The sequence below is a fragment of the Temnothorax nylanderi genome, unplaced genomic scaffold (genome assembly GCF_030848795.1).
Source record: "Temnothorax nylanderi isolate EJ_2023f unplaced genomic scaffold, tnyl_v1.0 TNYL_tig1026_pilon, whole genome shotgun sequence".
NCBI lineage: Eukaryota > Metazoa > Arthropoda > Insecta > Hymenoptera > Formicidae > Temnothorax > Temnothorax nylanderi.
In genome coordinates, this window is record NW_027250088.1 from 1 (window position 1) to 20,756 (window position 20,756).

The 20,756-nt window shown below is 33.4% G+C and overlaps 1 protein-coding gene, 1 long non-coding RNA gene and 1 pseudogene across 13 annotated transcripts; 2 read left to right on the forward strand and 1 right to left on the reverse strand.

Annotated features, from left to right (window-relative positions):
- Window positions 1–2,561: 2,561 nt before the first annotated feature.
- LOC139786395 (uncharacterized) lies at window positions 2,562–3,556 on the forward strand (annotated as a pseudogene).
- A 60-nt stretch (window positions 3,557–3,616) lies between these two features.
- LOC139786398 (uncharacterized) lies at window positions 3,617–4,771 on the forward strand. The gene is made up of 3 exons (XR_011722271.1): window positions 3,617–3,714; window positions 3,887–4,019; window positions 4,491–4,771. It is a non-coding gene; the product is annotated as an uncharacterized lncRNA (long non-coding RNA).
- A 10,083-nt stretch (window positions 4,772–14,854) lies between these two features.
- LOC139786397 (sodium leak channel NALCN-like) lies at window positions 14,855–19,726 on the reverse strand. Of its 12 annotated transcripts, none has more exons than XM_071725563.1 (12): window positions 19,561–19,726; window positions 18,143–18,365; window positions 17,851–17,971; window positions 17,634–17,767; window positions 17,388–17,553; window positions 16,958–17,147; window positions 16,645–16,862; window positions 16,249–16,472; window positions 15,965–16,113; window positions 15,740–15,876; window positions 15,356–15,506; window positions 14,855–15,297 (listed from the first exon to the last, which is right to left on the reverse strand). In XM_071725563.1, the coding sequence occupies exons 9-12, from the start codon at window positions 16,103–16,105 to the stop codon at window positions 15,130–15,132; spliced, it is 597 nt and encodes a 198-aa protein (XP_071581664.1). In that variant the 5' UTR covers window positions 16,106–16,113; window positions 16,249–16,472; window positions 16,645–16,862; window positions 16,958–17,147; window positions 17,388–17,553; window positions 17,634–17,767; window positions 17,851–17,971; window positions 18,143–18,365; window positions 19,561–19,726; the 3' UTR covers window positions 14,855–15,129. The 12 variants fall into 12 exon arrangements, 11 of the variants coding, with proteins under 11 accessions (XP_071581664.1, XP_071581659.1, XP_071581657.1 ...); XM_071725558.1 differs by having other exon boundaries at window positions 18,143–18,480; XM_071725556.1 differs by having other exon boundaries at window positions 18,143–18,490.
- Window positions 19,727–20,756: the final 1,030 nt, after the last annotated feature.

Sequence of the window (20,756 nt, forward strand, 5' to 3'; positions counted from 1 at the left end):
AAGGAATAAGGCATGTTGCATCTCACTTTAATGTACATGTACTGAAGTGAGATGCGACATTCCCTTATTCCTTATTAATTTATCTTATTCCTTATTTTTCTCATTGTGACTGAGCCCTAACGCAAATCACATGTTCGCACACGTCTCACGCGCGCGGCAACAGCAAGGTCAAGCTAAGCGTGCGCCGTGCCGTAATATGAGTCAACATGCCCCATCTCTACATATGTCAACATGCCCCATCCCTACATGATTTTTATTTTAGTCATTTTATTATAATAAATTAATATTGTTACTCAAAATAACATGTCGTATAGTAACAGAAACTTTTCTTTTAACTAATAATACGTTACTTAGATTTACTTCTCAAGCTGAAGAACATTAATACGATATTTTGTACCGCTCGAAAATTCACTTGCCACCTCTTGAATCAGATTTTTCTCTTTTTTTATTGTAATACTTATCTGATTTAAATAAAACTTTGGGGAAGTACCTATGTCATAAAAGAGATATTTTGTGATAACTTTTCCATTGTTTTTTTCGCTATAAATACATAAACGGAACGCAACGCCAACTTGCCTCTTGTGCCAACGAGCCCCGGTCTCCCCAATTTAAAAAAATCACATAAATAATTCCGTCCTAATCAAGAATGCAAAAGTTTGACTATAAGCATTTTGAAAGAAGCATGACCATTTTTGGTGATTTCTGAGCCCTTTTCTTTACGGTTCAAATATTGCTTCCTCATAGAGGAAGCTTTGTTTTCGTAAATTTCGTATTTCAACCTTCGATTGCGTATAAAGTTGGGTCTAATCAACCAAATTTAAAAGAATTGTATATGAAATAGGGGTAGAAGAAACCAAAGAAAAGATTGTTTTTTAAGTTTTTGATGCTAATATGTTCAGAGTGTTCTAAAACGTCGAAATATTGCATTAAAAAAAATGTCCGTATGTATGTGTGTGTGTATGTGGTAATTTGATGTCCGTGGTTGCTCTAACTTCCGCAAATATTGAGATATCGGGCTGTTTTTTTGTCATAAAGTCCTGATCCAATGCTATGCGAGTTTTTCTGCAGAATGTGTAAGAGAGGCCCTATTAGATTTGTTAGGAAACATGATCTTTGCCTCGTTTTCAATTTGATTTACGATATTTTTTTTATATTATCCTATAGATATAGATCTCAGTAAGGCCTCCATTGGATTCTAACAACTGCATAATGGTGCATGCTTGTTGGATGCTTGTCTTGATTTGGCTAAGTTCTTGGAAGCCTTATGTTATTTCGCCGTCATGTCAAAGAAAGACAGAGAGATATTTCGGATTTTTGTGACGAATCCCCTGTAGTGATGTCCTCCTCTGGAGCCATACTTGGAGGGGAAATAAAACGAGCGTGTGATACATGTACTCAGCTGTCCGTGCAGGTTCAACTCGAAACAGTGTATTGTGCTGAACACGTACGAGCAGACTGCACGTATACAAACTAATAGCGTTTTCTACTGGGAAAACTAGTGTAACACTCGTGCACGCTGATGCACACATATTTTCACACATTGTTTAATGTTCTACCGTGTTTAACTTGACAAATTTTTATCAATAGAACATTAAACACTGAAAATATGTAAACTGATTTTCACATTGGAGCAATAAAATTACTCAGTGTGCACCAGTGTTGCACTAGTTTTCTCAGTAGAAAACTCTATAAGTGTGTATTTATGTTGAACGCGCGCGCGCATTTAAAAATATAATCTACTGACAGGAGATAATGATCCCGTTCAAATTCGACACGTTATTATGGAAGTACAAAGTACTTGGTTTATATCTTAATCGGATAAGAACCGAATGAAGCCTCAGATGCCATAATAGGATACTACTGTCATTGTAAGAATGGTCTTCGCACAGTAGATTATTGCGTCCACGTTATAACAGTATTATGGTGTTCAGAATATGGTAGACATTCCTTGCCTATTTCACTTCCAGCAAGCTTCTTGGATGACATGACTGCAAACGTAGAAAGTAGTGATTTGAGTGATGGGTACAAAAATAGCGTCTTATACTCAAGCTATATTCTAATGTTCCTCTCCTGCATTAGCTGCAAACTTAAGCTACTAGTTACATTAATCTTCTAACATAAGCTTCTGAATAAACCATATTTTATTTGCGTAGAAAAGAGTCCAGAATAGTCACCCTGCTTTACAAAAAAAAAAAAAAAAAAAAAATGGCGTAATATTATTGACAGATAAGAAGTTCGCTGGATCGGCTTCAAGATGTATGTAACGAGCTAAGAGATGAGAATGAAATCGCTATTCTAAAAAAATATGGGAGCAAGGCGAAACGTTACACAACTGCAATTATACGTAAGACATGATAGTCGAGTCTTCTGTATGTTTAAAAATTAGATTAAACATAATCATAAATACATTTTTTTAAAGACAAAACAAGTTTCTGCCTATCCTCAATATAAAAAATTAAAAGGCGACTGAATGTTTGATATATGCATATGTGTGTGTGTATGTGTGTGTGTGTGTGTGTGTGTGTGTGTGTGTGTGTTTAATTTTACAAAATTTCTTTCAGTGGTTGGTACATATGGCACAGCTACAATTACTGCTATGCATATTTGGACGTATATTCAATACATTGGTCTGCCTAAAAACGAGTCTCGACTAAATCCTTCAGTGTATGTTGCGACAGAGTACTTTATTGATCAAGAAAAATATTTCTACTTAATCACGTTGCATGCACTAGCAACTATTTACATAGGGGCTGTCTCAATGATGGCGACAGGAACTATGCTCGTTGCATATGTTCAACATATCTGCGGAATGTTTGGTATCGCCAGGTGAGTAAATGAATGCTAGAATATAATCGTAAACAATATTTGTTTGTTATCTTAAAACAAAATAAAATTAATTAAAGAAATAAAATTATTTTTTTACAGTTATCGTATCGAGCAGGCAATCAATATTTTACAAAAAGATATCCTAAAAAGTGAGAGCATGGTTTATAAGGAGATTACTTATGCCGTAGATATTCATCGCAAAGCTATGGAGTTGGTATATATTTAATAAAGAGCATTAAATATACTAATATAATTACACGAATTTTCTTGTACTTGAAGGTTCACGGACTTTTTAATATCAAATTTTGAGGGATCATTCTTCTTCTTGATAGTAATCGGCGTGACTTGTCTTAGCCTTAATCTTTTACGGGTAAAATATTTAATCGTAATTTCATGTTATTAGAATTTTATGAAATAGTCAAGAAAATAAAAAGAAGTAGCTAAACACTTTTCTATCTATAATATATTTATTGAAAACGATAATTCATAAAAATAATGGTTACCTAATTTTTAAGATACTGTAATTGCTAATTATATGTATAAGCTAAGTAAATAAATTAGCAATAACTAAATAAAAACTTAGTATTAAAACTCTTAATTCTCAATTATTCTCAATAATTCAATATTCTGATCCGATGACGTATCATAGTCTATTGAAATTTTATCATGCAATATATATAGAACACAATATGATTCGATCGTGCGTAAGAAGTCGATAGCAAATGCTTAATGGACGTATTACATTTTTTAGCTTGCGTCATATAGTGATGAAATTGAAAAACTTCTTATACCTTTTATAATAATAAACATCCTCTACGTGTACTTGTTCTTAGCCAACTATACTGAGCAAGAAATTACGGATCACAACGAATATGTATTTGCCACAGTGTAAGTAATATTTCCATCATTTTGTCATACAAGGGTACTCGTTTTGTAATAGAAATCTAAATTATAAAAAAATATTAGAGTAAAAGTACTAATACGATTCGTGGAACAAATATATTTATTATTACCAAATATTTTTGTCTTATTAGAACTAGAAATTGTTATTATTTTGTAGATACAACGTTCAGTGGTACACGGCTCCGTTACATATACAGAAAATAATATTGTTTCTACTGCAAAGAGGCACTAAACCTTTTCATATAAATCTCGGTGGAATATTTGTGGCTTCTTTAGAAAGTGCGGCTATGGTAAGAAACATGTATCATATGTTGTATTTTATAGTAAGTTCTTCTATAATTATCTCTGAGAATATTGTTTAATCGATAATAACATTAACAATCATTTTAAAATATTCTATTGCTATTTTAGTCGAATCACGCTTTACATCACATAAATCATACAAAAACGTATAGTTTCACTATAATAATTTTTATTTACAAAATGTTAACTAACAGCTCAGTGCAGCTAGAAAATAGAATAAAAGATAAAGAAAATTACAAAATTTCTATTGTATTTTTTGTTTTATCATAGTCAATAATATTACAAAATTAATAATTAACTTTTACTTCAAAACGTCGTAGTTTGATCATCATATATATGATGATGAAAAAAATCGATTATCTAAACGTATTGTCCCCAAATGTTTGGTTAAAGAAAGTTCTATTATATTTTTAATATTACTTATTACAGAATAAAGCAAAAGATATATTTTATTACAGTTGTTTAGTACTTCGGTATCCTATTTTACTGTTCTCTATTCTACGAGGGAGAACTAAGAGTATAAATTAATGACGATAAAATAAAATTAGTTTTTATTTGGAAGCGAGAGAATGAAAAGGGGACGGTGAAGTAAATTGAAATAAATATTGGCACCATTTCGATCTCGCATTTTAGGTAATATGTGTTGAAGTATATGTAGTAATTCTGCGAAGAGAGAATATTATTATTTAATTGAGAAATCGGGATTCTACATTGTAAAAACTGCAGAATAATGTTGAAAACGTTGCGTACAATAAAATTTTTTTATTATTCACATTTTATGTAATTATAAAAAGTTTCTTTTTTGTAAATGCAGTAAATTTTTGAATGATTCCGTTATTAAATAAAATGCAAAAAATTTTTTCTTTATTAGTTCCCTTCTTGTAGCGCAATCAACTGATACTTTATTTAATTTTTAATGATATTTAGTAGTATATATTTCCGATATGTAGGGAGTAAGAATCAAGTAAGGGAGACCGAGGCTATATGGCTCCTGGGGTATGTTGCTTATGTGCTATTTTTTAGTATTTATCTCGAGAGGAACAGTGGATGAAAAATCGTGAAATGGTTTTTTTAGAATCTAAAAGAGCCCTCCGTTCAAATCTCGGTAAATATAACAGCTGCCGACATCTGCAACACGTCCAGTTGAATCACGCTTTTGTGCAGTGCGAAAATTTGCACTGCCCAACATGCTAAGGGATGTATGTCCAAGAACGTTTTCTACAGACGAACGTATAAATGATTTTCCTACTATAGTGAGATATCGGGCACGTTCTTCAATGTTTGTGCGTGTGTGTGTCACAGCGGATATAATTACCTCGCTGTTTGTCACTCCCGTATGAATATTGCAGTTTGTCATTTGCACCATTTTGCCAACGGAGCAGTTTTCATAAAAAATCAGAAGATACGAATATCGGTGACAGAATACAGATTTTCAGAGAAAGGACCAGAAAATGCACTATTTACTTCAAATTGTCATAACTCAGTGAAAAAAATTATAGCGTAATGATTAAAAAAACATTTTAAAGAGAAAATGTTAAATTTTACGATATAATCAATAAAATGTAAGGAATAAATTTCGTTTTCCACGTGCACGCCCTTACGGAAAGAAACTATACAGCCAGTAAATATTACACTTGTGTAGTTACTACAGGACCACCTGTAGTTATCACAGAAAGGAACACAATAATCTGTAGTTATTACACGCTGTAATTACTTAGTGCGTGAAATCCCTGTAATATGAAATACACGTCTAATCATGAAGGGTGAAATCCACTACACGTGTAATCCACTATATATGTAATATACTACACGTGTGGTAAGTGACTTGTGTAGTAGACTACACGTGTAATCCATTATATGTGTAATATACTACACGTGTGGTAAGTGACTTGTGTAGTAGACTACACATGTAATCTACAAAATGTGTAATACACTACTACACATGTGTATTAAACGTAATGCTACCAGTAATCCATAAAATTTGAAATAGCGAGTCTTATCATATATGGAGGGGTAAAAACCACAGTGGTGTAAGTCAAATTTTTAGAAATATTTTCTCGTGTGCATAGATGCAATTTATATATTGTACAGATTGCATCTATGCACACGAGAAAATATTTTTAAAAATTTGAGTTACACCACTGTGGTTTTTACCCCTCCACCTCCATATATAGTATACTTTTACTTCAATGCAGCTGTATATATATAAATTATTTCTATAAATATTGTTTGAAATTTATTAGATTTAATGTATCACTTTTTAACCACATTTTATTATTTTTTAATTTCATATTTTATAAATAATTTCATAATGAGCCGGCACTGGTTTCTGACATTCACCAGACTTTAAGAAATATTATATCATATATCCAATTTAAAATGTTATTACTCTTTTTAAACTGAATTTGTTTCTTAAGGAGGTTCTACAGGTACTCTCTAGTCAGTCGAGAGATGAAGAGAAAATCTTCAAATTCATCAATTCTAAGTATTCATAAAATATTTTCATGAATTTTGATGATGTTAGAGCTTATATCATACCCGTATTAGTCGAAGCGAGGAATAATTAAAAATATCGTGTAAGTGCTCCTTTGACTCCGGCTTCTTATACATGCGAGAAAATGTGATAACGTCACGAACTTGAGTCTCGCTGTTCTGCTCATATAAGCGTGGTCCTTTTCTAGTCAGTGACTGCGTTTACTTTTATAAATTTACAATGACTCCTCCAAGCCCGACCAATTCATGGAGAAATAAGGATAGAGTCTTACGTGGTGTCAAAAGAGGAAAATTCGCTAAAAAGAAAGTTGTTCTTCGAATGGAAAATGCCCAAAAATCATTGACAGATAAAAGGTTATGTGAGGTGCAGTCGCTGCGACGTTGTTAAATCTCCCTTGTTATTCGAAGCACGCTACGTGAACTGTGATATGGCCTGTTTCAATAGCCAATATCACAAAATTTTACACGATAACCCTTGTTTTTCTCGATATTTCTGAAAAGCTTAGATTAAGATCTATAAGAGCTCCGTTTTTTGAATCTCTGGTAGGCCGCCTTCATATAATTAATATCTCGTTTCCTGTCTCCGGGAACCCTTTTGCCATAAGAGCTCATGTTAAAACTGTGATTTCAAAATTCATTTTTGCAAATTTTTACACGATAACCGATGCTAAAATTTTTTGAGCACTTTTCTCGCATCTCACTTTATACGTCCATAAAGTTTTTTTCCAATTTTTAGATACATCCATTATCTGTAGAACCTCCTTAAGATGATTTTTGAAAAATTATATATTTGTGCTGGTTATGACATATGTAGACTATATATAACACTTACATCAAATTAAGAAGTAGTCTACCACGTAAGGCAGTTGGCTCACGATCCAGAGGTCCCGAGGTCCCGAGTTCGAATCCCACCAAGGTAAGTGTGTTTTTCAAATACAAGAAAATATTTATAATCATAGACTGCATCTTAAGAAACAAATTTAGTTATAAAAAAGTAATAAAACTAAGAAAAAAATAATTTTTTTTTATGCCGGGTGAATATCGGAAATCAGTGTCCTCTAGTATTAAGAGGACTGCAATCTTGTAGTCCTGTAATCCTGTAATATTTTCCTGTAATCCGAGCGTATAGTACGAAAATATTACAGTATATTACAATACTTTAGTCTGTAATTTTGTGTAATACTTTTATGTAGTTCCTGTAATATAATTTTCTGTAATCCGCTGTAGTTTCTTTCCGTAAGGGCGCTATAAAAGTTGAAGTTTACTCTTCAATTTTGCAATGTCCAATTTAAATGAGCGCCGTTTGTAATAAAATCTTTGCAGAGGAATAAGTATTGAAGCATTCGAAAGCTGAGGACTCAAGCTTTAAAACGCTATTTTAACCCTTCGTAGTCACACTTCTCTAGAATATCATTCTAGTCATACTGGGTCATATTGACCCAGTCGATTTTTAAATGGTTGGCATTTTAATAGTATCGGTCCGATCGGGTTCAAATAATTCTGGAACATACCTTGAACATTCTAGAATATAAAACAACTGCGATTTTGTGAGAGATCAAATGGCAATATGTTGAAAAAAAATCATAACCCACTCGGCATGTAATATTTCAGAAACATTTCTGCAAAATTCCATTTGAAATATTACACCTTTCATCAATATTTCAGAAATATTTCACGACCGTTTCTGCAACATTTCTGCAATGTTTCAATCGGCACAATTATTTCAAATGCAACTTTGCTGAAAGATTTCGGCAATATTTCGGTAATATTATTGAAATATTTCTGAAATATATCTACGAAATATTGCAGAAACACTTCAGAGATATTTCAAATACATTTTACACTGAGAAAAATGTTTTGTATTAGCAAACAAAATTTTGTTACTGACGCAAAAACTATTTGTTGATATGTGAAAAATGAAATATTTTGTTACCGGAACAAAAAAAATATATTAAGCCATGTGCGTATAGCCGCCGCGCGTTTGTCCGAAGTCCGGTCTCTCAGCCGGTCACCCATCCAAGTAGTATACCGGCACCTTGTTGCTTGACATCGATGATTGAACAGGGTAGTGGTGATCCTTTGACTCTGACGCTTCTTTCTTTCTTATACTTGCTTATTTTGATGAGCATAAAGCTATCGCATAACAATATTAACAATACAGATATACGAATAAATCTTTTTTGCCAGTCAACGTCGAATATTATTTTATATTAAATATTATTAAATATTTTATATTAAAAATGCCATATGACAAAATTTGGAATATCAGAAAATTCTTAATAAAAGAGAAAAAATGCAATAAAATGCAATAATTATATAATAATAAATTTAATTTTATATAAGTTCTAAAGTCTGTCAGCAACTTTTCGGAAATATTACAGTTGCAATGTTGTATGTGAAACATTCAAAAATATAACACGTGCAATGTAAATGTAAATAATAATTTTATCATGTATCAGAAATGTTTCTAAACCATTACATCTGCAATATTTCTTCTGCAATATTGTAGAAATTCACTGCCTGCAATTCAATTTTTTATTACCTACGCAATCTTTCAGAAATTTTTCAGAAATATTTTAAATGCAATGTTGCGTTTGATATGTTATAGAAATATTATTCGTGCAATGCAAACGTAATATTACTTTTATAATGTTTCAGAAATATTTCTGAAATATTGCATCTGCTACATTTTTTTGCAATATTACAGAAACTTACAAATATTGTAAACAACTTTCTGAAAGATTTCAGAAATATTGTTAATGCAATATTATAAAAAACATGATGCAGGTACATTTCTGAAATATTTCCGATGCATAGTTACAAATGAAATGTTAACGAAATATTTCTGCACCATTTCCGAATATTTCAATATTTCAGCAACATTACATGCCGAGTGGGAAACGAGTACATGCGTAAAAAAGTAGCTTTTTCACTTAAAAAATCATAACTTTTTAATTTTTTTAAATAAAATTTGCAGGTTATACTCCTAAGATACGACACTTTAAGAAAAAAAATAGTCCTCTAGTGCGCGTTTCAAAAAAGGTATTTATTCCGGCATATGAAGAGGCCCAATTTTGGAGTGAAAAAAATGTGGATTTATCAGAAAATAATGTGTTTTATTATTATTATGTATATCCTGAGTACACAGAAACATAAGCATTATTGTTTTTTCGTTATAAAACGACAAAAAAGTCATTTATTCAGTGCCACCGCAGTTGACGCAGAGATTAACGCGATGAATGTCGCACATCGGCCGGGTGCAGGAGGGGTACCGTTGAGTGGTCTTCCGATCTTGCCTTGCGGGGCACAATGCGCATCTGACCCGTTTTACCAAACGGTTTTGTTGCTCGTTTTGCCAAATAAAATCTATACCGAGGATTGACTCTATTCCTTTTTTAATGTTAAGCCGGAGGGTTGGTATATTGTGACGTTCTTTCAACAAGGGTTCTACGAGATAGTGCGACAATTTTTGTAGGCATTGTTTAGCTGTAAGTACTTCGCTTTCCTTTCCTCGATTCATACAATGGCATTTGTGCAAAATCCGAGAAAATTTGCGTCGAAACTCACTACTGCTACGCAGATTGTATGCTATCTGATAACAAATAACACCGTTATCCTATATAAAAAAAGGCATGTTAAGTCGATAGTCGAATTTATTGTTGCCGCTTTTCCGCGATGCTGATTGGTTTTCTCGCTGCGCTTACTTCATTTGCAGCTGTCATCGTATATTTTGACAGTTGTGTGTATCAAGAAATTAATAGTGTAATAGTAATAGCATAATGTTAAAGCTAAATAGCGCGCGCGAAGCGCGCGTCTGTGGTGCTAGTTATTATAAAAACAATGGAAAAAAAATATCGCAGGTGCTCCAGTCACACTTACGGTTCAGACACTTGTTTTAAAGACAATAAAAAAATCCGATTTTTTTTCACTGAAACTACGTTCTAGTCACACTATGGGTCAATCTGACCCGCATTTTTGCACGATGTTTCCGCAACCGCTGTCATACAAATACAGATGCTTTAATCAAATGACTAACGATCTCTACCGATAGAGGATACTTCAAACTCTCGGTAGATGGCGAGCCAAACCCCATTTTAAGCCAGGCACTTACCGATATTTTAGCTTCAAACTTGAGCGCGGGTCAAATCCACCCAGTGGGACTACGAAGGGTTAAACACCACTCTGTGATCATTTTTCACAAAGATATATAACTTTGAATTAGGTGCTTTTTAACGCTGATTTGAAGTAGCCCGAATTTTTTGCGGGTGAGTGTATTATATGAGTAAAATTATTCTCGCTGGGGAAAAAATTATTTTCGATGACATTGTTGTGCCTCAAGGATGGGATGTGCCGGCACAAGGTTCTTTTAGGATTTCGGGTCGGAGAACAAATAAATCACTATGTATAAATGAGTGAAATATATTTCCCTTTTACAAGTTTAATGCGGTTTCCTCTTTGCTAATCCCGGTACTCGCGTAACAGAAAATACTTTCGTATAAGACGCACGTTTCTCGTATTGTTACTAGCTGACGACTGACTGCCCGCCACTCGTCGGAAAGGCGGGCTCTTTATCCGCTCGGTGTTGCTGACTTCGTTGTCAGCGTTTTTGGCACTGTGGTCTAATGTCCGGGATGACCATATTTGGTCATTCCCGAAACTTGGGCAGGTCTTCGCGTCAGCGTTCCTCGTCGCTAGGGTCAAGTTACCGATAGGAGGCAACTCGGAGTTGCCAAGTGCAACACTTAATCTATTATTCGTTGTGCGCTCACAACACATTATCTGATTTACTAAGATATACTAACATTAACATAATTTGAAGCTGATGTACTGATACTTAGCATTGCTTAGGCAAATATACCATCAATCAAGAAAAAAGAGGGGAGATATATAGATTTCCGTCCACTGCTTTTCCGTCAAATACATCTCTGTGCTCACAAAGAGATGATTTGTCTCGAAACTCGACATTTTAACGTTAATCGAATCCTGCTGCTTGCCGTTGGTTTGTGGCCTTACCAACGATCGCGAATCGTTGAACTTCAGTTCATTTTACTTCTTGGCATTCTGATAACTTTCATTATATTCCAAGTATGTTAAGATTTTAATATTATTATTATGAAATAAGCTACCAAATATTGTATAATAAAGCATTATTTTAATTACACCTATTAAATTTCAAATTATATTGGACAATATTTTATTTTATTAAAATAATATTATTGTGATACAATTATATCCGAATATTAATTACTTGCTCTCTTTACTAATATATTGTACATAGTATACAGAGTAACGGAGAATAAAGAAATTACAGTTTGTTAATCAAACAATCTACTGTTGCTTTTTTGACGTGGCTGATTTAATTATTGAAAATTATTTCTTGCAGTTTACCACATTCTTGACGTCAAGATGTACTCCAGAACTTATTCTCAAGGTTATCTCTACTACATTTTTCTGTACAACCTATGTGATCACATACAATTCGTTTTGGATTAACGCCGATACTGTAAGAGCGTCATCAATCATATCCCAAGGAGAACACATAAGTCAAGATGATGTCAAAATGACATCTTTCAAAAGTCATAATTCTATAAGTCATGATGACGTCATTGTGGTCCCTGGCAAGGACGGTTTTGTGACGTCACAAAGACGTCAAAACAACGTCTCTTTGACTTTTCTCGATTTTCTTTTGTACATATAATTAATATAACATAGGGTAACTCGGGGGAATATGCCATACTTAAGAAAAATATGATTTTTTTCCTATTTCTCTTTCTTTTTGAGGTATCTTTGCATACCAGTCTTCTTTTTCCTTTTTTTATCTGTTATTTATATATGGTTTTAATGAAATATTTTGATTGTTTACTATTAAAAAATATCACCCATGTGGGTAATATGCCACATATACAAACATGTATAGTAATTTAACTTTAGAAGGACATTCTTTGTCTAAAAACATGTAAAAGAATATTTTTATTACTTTCTTTGCATTTCAATAGTACTCTGTGTGCTACAAGTAGTCTAAATTATTCGGAATGCAATTTTGCAAAATATTAAGTACGTAGCCTATAATATTCTTAGCGGATGAAATAAACGTGTTTATTCAACATTTTTCAATATTTTTTCAATATTTATACGGCAAAATATTTATTTATACTGTTTACAGCTTCCTAACCTACTAGCAGTAGGGGGTTTTTAGATTCTCCCTCGGATGAGGGAGGAGTAAGGTGTCTTCTACCCTAGGGTAATCTGACACAAACAAAATTAAGCCTTTCCAAAAGGAATAAAAGCAACTAGTGCACATAGGGCCCTAAATCACCTTCCCAATCTTCTTTAAAAAATTGAAAATAATATAGATCAAATTCCAATTCCTGCCCTTGATAAGTCCATACAGATCAATTTCCGCAAGATAACCCACAGCTCTGAGATCTTCGTCCATCTTGATTCTCAGTTCATCGTATTTATTACAACGCAGCAAAACGTGGTTCAAATCCTTACATTCGCATCCACACTCGCACCTCTCCGAATCCACATAGCCCTTCCTACGAAGGGAAACTCCTAAATTGTAATGGTTTGCTCTCAACCTACCCAGTGAACACAGTAATATAGCAGTAATGTAACGACAATGTAACCGAATATAACAGGTTATATAAACCAGAATGTTACATGTAACTTACGTGTAAGTTACAATTTCCGACTCAGCAATATAACATGTTACATAACGTGTTATTTAACTATTACGTAACAGTTATAATAAGGTAATGACCGTAAAAAAATTATTTTTTTCGAAATTTTATTACCATTTTATAACTAAATTTGTTTCTTAAGATGCAGTCTATGATTATAAATATTTTCTCGTATTTGAAAAACACACTTACCTTGGTGGGATTCGAACTCGGGACCTCTGGATCGTGAGCCAACTGCCTTACGTGGTAGACTACTTCTTAATTTGATGTAAGTGTTATTATATAGTCTACATATGTCACACCAGCGCAAATATATAATTTTTCAAAAATCATCTTAAGAAACAAATTTAGTTTAAAAAGAGTATATAACTGCACAAATTTTTAATATTGACATTATATCTATTTAATATGCATCATGATGATTACGTTATTTACCGATACGGATGGATACCCGGATTATATAAATTGATCATATAAATTATAAACATCTTGTAAATTATTAATAATTATTAATTATAAATTATATATTTTGTAAATTATAATTTTTGCCTTAAGGCGAACTAAAAGACCTCTGCACAATATTAAACCTTTTAAACAAAATATATATATTTAAAAACAATTGAAAATTTATGAGCGCAGACTATTATTAGCTCTAGCAAAATAAAACGATGCAGGGTTTAAGAGCCCGGGCACATAGAAAAACGTGAGCAGTAAGCAAATCAACAGCTGTCTTATATTGTATATGTTATTTCGTTACACCCCATTAATATTACCAGAATATTACTAGTTATACTAACATTAATACAAGCGTGTTACGTAACAATTACACAATTTTTGTTACATAACTGTAACGCCAAAAAGATGTATAACAGTTATATTACCTGCATATAACAAATGTTAAATTGCATGTTACTTCCATGTTATGTAGCCCTTATATATCACAAGAATAACATTGTGATATTACATGTAACTTCCATGTTATATTGCCGTTATAAAATGTGTTCACTGGGTATTAATGAGAGTGACAAAATACCTCTCGGCATTGACTTTACTAAACCAACCCAAGCAGCATTTTTCGGTTAACTTTCCGACTAAGGACTACTTTTCTACTAATCACAACGTTGTAAGCGGTCCAAGAAAGTTATAAAAAGTAACTTCCCAGCAAACACAGTTATGTAACCCTTATATTGCCGTAATAAAACGAAATGTAACGTGTAATGTAACCTGGAGGTTTCAGTTATATATATGTTAATTATAATTTCCCACTCACGTGACATTGTGTGGACATAACAGCAATATAACGCATTATATTGAAATTATATAAAATACTATAATTTAATGTAACTGCTACATTAATTGCCGAAAATGTATATAACTGCAATATATATACTACCGAAATACTGTTATATATCTAGTATTGAAATAGCCATAATGCTCGAAGTTATTTGTATCTATAATAACTGTAAAGTTAAAATTTATATCTTTTATGCAGATACATCTCTGAAATAATTACATGTAGATCTATATAAATGTATTGACAATGAGATGCATCTATACAACAGACATAAATTATAACTCCACAGTTATTATAGATACAAATAACGAATTTTTAATGTTCTAAAGAAAAATTAATATTAAAACATATATTTTTTATTGCACAAATTTTTTATTGATGCACACATTCTTCAAGCTTTTTTCTTTTTTTTTTAAGCTTTTTTTTACAGGTTTGAACTATAGATATCATTTATATTAATTTAAGGATTTATTTTCTCCTTTGTATAACAGATAAAAGAGTAGTATACTTAATCGAACACATATAAAAAAAATCAAATTTTATGGGTGGAAAATTAAGATAAGCAAATCAGTATAATAATTGTATGGAAAGATATAAAATAAAAATACACAATTTTACAAAATGCGATTAAAGAGCTCTTGAAAACCTTTCAATCAAACGCACAGATTCTGTAGAAATTTCCACCCATTGTAATATAACTTCCTTGCATTTCTCCTCTTTACCCTTCTCTACATCTTGAGTGAGCATAGCCGCATTATTTGTAGCACGAAGCCCGGCGTTAAGATTGTTTTGTTTCTGCAAAAAAAAGCGATTATTATTTCCCTAATGCGATTTTAAATCAAATTATCCTCACCGCTCGTATCTTCTTCAAGCAGCCCTGTAACCAAGTTCTGATAGTTTGCTTAGCGACTTCCTCCTCGATTATGTACTCGAATTCTTCTCGTGCAAGAAGTTCCTCCAATTGAAGCGCTTTCCTTATGTCCACTAAGCGGTACGATAACATACTAAAAAATTCTTCAATTTAGAAAAGTATTGACAATACAATTCAAAATATTATAAAAGGTTTCATATTGTCCTTTATAGTGAAAATTTCAGATCGAAAGATGTAAAAGGGAAAAGAAGAAACTCTGCGCGTCTTATCGTATCAAAGTCTGAGAAATCTGAGCATCTAAGAATTTTACTTGAGAAGCTGCTAAATGTTTAATATTATATTCACAATCCTTTTTGTGGAATTTACTTAATAACATCGTGAAAGGTAACGTCTTCGCCATTGTGCAATCGTTCCAGTTCGTAGCACATGTATTTGAAGAGCAGACGATCCTTTTGCGGATCAGTCTCCAATCTGCCCTTCAACAACCGCAAGATAAACTTCACCTAAAATGCGCTAACGTCGGCATTTGCTCCTTACAGATTGCGTTTTGTCAATATAACGAGGATTCTCTGATTCGAGATAAGACCATACCCGCTTCACCGGTATAACACCTTTCTGATTGTTATCAACGACGTTCCACGTGTTCTTTATGTCGGCGTGGAAATTCCTTATGTCGGCGTACGATAACAACGCGTCTTCTTCATTTGAATAGAATAGGGAAAAGTTCTCCATGATAATAGCTGTTCGAAAAGAAAGATTTTTAATCCTTGTATTAAATCACTGTAGAAAACTGATATATTGTTGCGATTTCTCTTTTGTAATCTACGTGATTTCGTGCAAGCTTTCCTTGTTGCACAAGTATGTCGTATACGTACCCACTCAAAGATTCAAGACGATGTAAGTGATGATGACGTAAAAGGTGCAAAAGTAAATTAGAGAAGCGTGGAAATTGCCGCAGTCCATTTCCCAGTAATTATCCGCCGGCGTGCAATAGGGTGGCTGTATCATGCAGTCGTGCATAATTTTGTTCCAATCCTCCCCCGTCACTATGCGAAAGAGCATCGCCACGCCAGTAACCGGTAATTCGAAATTAGCGCGTCTAGATTGCAAAGAGATTCCTTCTGATATACCAAGCAGAGGCAGGGCAAGATGAAGAAATATTGTAGAGTGAAAGAAAAATTTAGTATTATTTTGGAAAATCCATATTAAACATTGCGTGTGTATTCTATATATATTTACACATCTTAAAATCTCGTAGATATTTTTCGCACCTTCCTATGCCTTCTCCGTATTTCACCGTGCCGAAGATTATGGTGCCGGCTAACGTCTAGAAGAAGACAAGGAGAAACATGCCGAATATGATGAAGAAGCTCTTGCAAACGGACACACCGACCGTCAACATTAGCATCTTGAGAGTGGTGTGTTTACCGGTGATGGTGAAGAATCTCAGGATCACGACCATAAATTCAATTACATAGGACAGATCGTTCTGAAAACAATATAGTAAAACAAAATGACACCGTGGGAGTGAACGACGAGTGGTAGACGAAAGAAAGGTACGATGTAAAGGATTCTTGAATATACCTGCATCGTGCAGTGTATAATGATCCAGATAATGCCCACGACTGTCACGAGCAAATCGTATCTGATTCTTCTGGACTGCCAATAGCCACGTGGTGTAAAAGCAATAATTTTCATGATTACTTCCACGAGGAAGACCAGTGTCAAAATCGTAGAGACTGTAGCTAAAGCTTCCGTGCGTTTCTCCTCGAGTCTCCATTTCGGGTGAGCAGGATAAAAAAAGAACAGGAAGCAAGATGGCAGATTAAACACGAGCAAATATGCCACATTTACTTTTACCATAATTTAATGATAACCGACAAGAAGCAAATGATTCAAAGAAATAGTCTTTTTGCAATGCTCGTTAAAGTTGCATGATTCTATTGACAGTGGATTGGCCTTGAAAAATATCTATTGGGTCTCATGTATCTGAAAATTACTTTGTTCAACTTACAGAAACGCACAGAAAGACGCTGTTCACGAGCACCATTGCGGCGATGAACCTCTTGAAATAAATGTTCTGCGTGATGTCATAGATGAAAGCGCGGAACATCTTGCCGTCCGGTCTAGGTAGTAAATGCAGCGGTTGGGCAATCTTCAGACGTTTTTTCAAGTCGCACCTGCATCCCAACAAAAATTCGCAATCTGTAGATCGTGATAGAAATCGCGACATTCGCTGATAAAATATGCGACGCCTCACCATCGTCTTTGATCGACCGTAAGCAAAGCGGTGCCTTTATTCTCAGAGTAATTCGCGATCACGACACCCACGAACAATGTCAAGCCGATCATGCAACCGAGGAAAATATAAATGTGTATATAGATTGAGTGAAACTGGAAAGAGAATGCAATAAGATATTGACGAATACGATGGAAATAATATTCTTATCCCAAATTTTGAAAAGATAATTACTTACAGGTCCGAGAGCCTTAATAAGGACATCCCGCACGTCAAGCCAGCCTTTGAAAGAAAGCACTTCGAACAGAGCCATCATAGCGTCACCAAAATTATCAAAATTGAATCTTTTAGGATTAGCCCTGAAAAATACGTATAAAATTAGTACGACGAATATATGGTATCTTTATATTAGAAATGTTTATAATATATATAATATATATGTTTATTAACTTTAGCAAAAGAATGTTTATAATAAAGTACAGCTAATATTAGTCAAAGAAAAATTTCCGGAATTACATGATTTAGCTTACCAAACGCGCGGTACCAATATGGATGGATAACTCTCGTTTTTTCCCGGTTACAGTTTCATCTTCGTCACGAACACTCTTCTCATAAATACACCGACGCACTCCTCGCGCTTCAAAATCGTGGGATCGTTGCATCTTGCTAATCTACCACCATACAGAGGACGTCGGCGCCAGGAGACGTTCGGTGGAAGAGACGATGTAGCGCGGCGTCTCGGTACTGGATAGCCTGCCCACAGTATAAGTAAGAACAGTAGGTTCACTTCGTGTCGAAGCCTTTGTTCTTCGTGGCAAACGTCCGCCATGATGTTGGTTGTGCGAGCGTGTTTTATTTCAACCGCTTACTAGAAACCGCTTGATAATTGTATAAGATGAAAAAAAATATAAGAAATATATATTAATTAAATATTTGAAGCAAAAATGTCACAACACATGCACATAAGTAAAAAATACATGCGCTTTTTATTTGAATAATAGAAACCGCTTGTGATAATTATATAAGAAATGAAAAAAATATAAGAATTTACATATTAATTAAATATTCGAAACAAAAATGTCACGACACATTTTATTCATGTATATTTTATTCATTTTATTTATGTATTAATTTTTTTATGTATTTATTTATTTATTATCTTATTACATAATATTTAAATAGCATATTTTTATTATTGTATTTATATATGTATCGGCGCGTATTGTATTTGTATTTATTTAAAAATTTTTTTAAAATAAAATCATAATGAGTAATAAAAGTGGTTATCGATATGTATTTAAAGATTGTGGGATCAAAGGAAACTATTCTGATTTCCGAAAGATTCAGAAAGGTACGTATTCATTATAACAAATACATGAATACATAAATACATTAACACTTTAATACATAAATAAATATGCTATTCGTATATTATGTAATAAGATACATAATAAATAAATACATTTGAAAAAATTAATACATAAATATATTTAATGCATTCAAGTCTTAATATATTAATAATGTATTAATATATTTATGTATTAATTTTTTTAAATGTATTTATTGATTATGTATCTTATTACATAATATACAAATAGCATATTTATTTATGTATTAATGTGTTAATGTATTTATGTGTATTTAACGTATTTATGTATATTCATGTATTTGTCATAATGAATATTATACGTACCTTTCTGAATCTTTCGGAAATCGGAATAAAGTTTTTTTTGATCCCACAATCTTTAAATACACATCGATAACCACTTTTATTACTCATTATGATTTTATTTAAAAATTTTTTTTAAATAAATACAAATACAATACAACTGACGCGCCGATGTATCTAACCAAATGAACTGTCAGATGACAGCCGCCATGTTATTGATTGTGCGAGTCGCCATATTCATTTACCAACTTTTTAGGGGAGTGAACCTACTGTTCTTACTTATACTGTGGCCTGCCGTCGTGCGCGGGTGACGATCCGGCCAGGTATCGATCACTGGAGAACTCGTAGCGGTTTTTTTTCGCAGCCGATTGTGCTGGTGATCTCGTAGTTGCTCGACGATGGCTCCCACCGATGCTTCTGCGATTCCTGTAATCTCTTCTTTCGATTTGTCTATCGCCGCAGTATCTTCTGGTGATGCTTTTGCGGTTTCTTGTGGCTCAGTTTCTCCTTCTTTCGAAGGAATACTTTCGGAAACGACACTTTACGTTGCTTGTTGGATCTGATTAATTTGATCCGCGGATCCGCGAGCGCGCGACCGTCCCGGCCGAAATGTGATGGAATACTTCCTAACCTCTGTCACCATGCATGGCAATGGGCGCGTTCAGCAGATACCAACTGTTGAGTTTGTGTTGTTAACACTTTGCGTTGATTTGTTGATTCTAAAAGTAAGAGCCAATCACGTTCGACTGCTACTGAATGGCTGTATCTCTTGAACGCGCCCAATCACCGATCTTCTCTTCTCTGCCCTTCCCCTTCCCTATTAGAATGTATACATATATAAATTAAAAAATAATGTATAATATTTATGCTACAAATTAAGATTGGTCCACAGCTGACCTTTAGGGCCATGCGGGAACATGCTCATGAACTCAGGAATCTGTACTAATTATGTGACGAGTCAATAGATGATAGGTATTGCTCAATATTTAATAACGTCGTTAACTTAATATTGTCTCGATTTATTTATATTGTTTTTCTTTTTCGCTGTTCCTGTTTCAGTTCGCACTTGAAAAGGGCTCGAATATAGAGCCGAAACGTTGTGCATTCTTGTATATATCGCGCCAGTTAATCGAGAAATAAATTGAATTGCTGATTTTATTCACTGGCGGACGAAATTATTATTGATATAATATTTATATAATTATCTCCTTCAGTATTACCGAGGGAAGAATTACATATAGATGAGGACAAATACATAGTGGAGGCAATACCATCGCCATTATCACATTGGACACTTAAACACATATGGGCACTTAAAGATCGATTATACGAACAGTTGGAATTCGTTCAATCGTCGAATTGGTAAATAAAAAAATTTAGTTCTTGAAATAGGAGAATAAAGTTAACCATCAATATTTCCGAGAAGTTATTTAATAACGAGAAACGTGTTTACATATATTTATATAATTAATACA

What these genes read in the sequence shown, in the direction of transcription:
- LOC139786397 (XM_071725563.1), bottom strand. Translation starts at nt 16,105, where the DNA reads ATGGAGAACTTTTCCCTATTCTATTCAAATGAAGAAGACGCGTTGTTA. An exon ending in GTGTTATACCGGTGAAGCGG is followed by an intron (nt 15,877 to 15,964) that starts GTATGGTCTTAT and finishes AGCGCATTTTAG; the next exon opens with GTGAAGTTTATCTTGCGGTT. An exon ending in GCTTGAAGAAGATACGAGCG is followed by an intron (nt 15,298 to 15,355) that starts GTGAGGATAATT and finishes TTTTTTTTGCAG; the next exon opens with AAACAAAACAATCTTAACGC.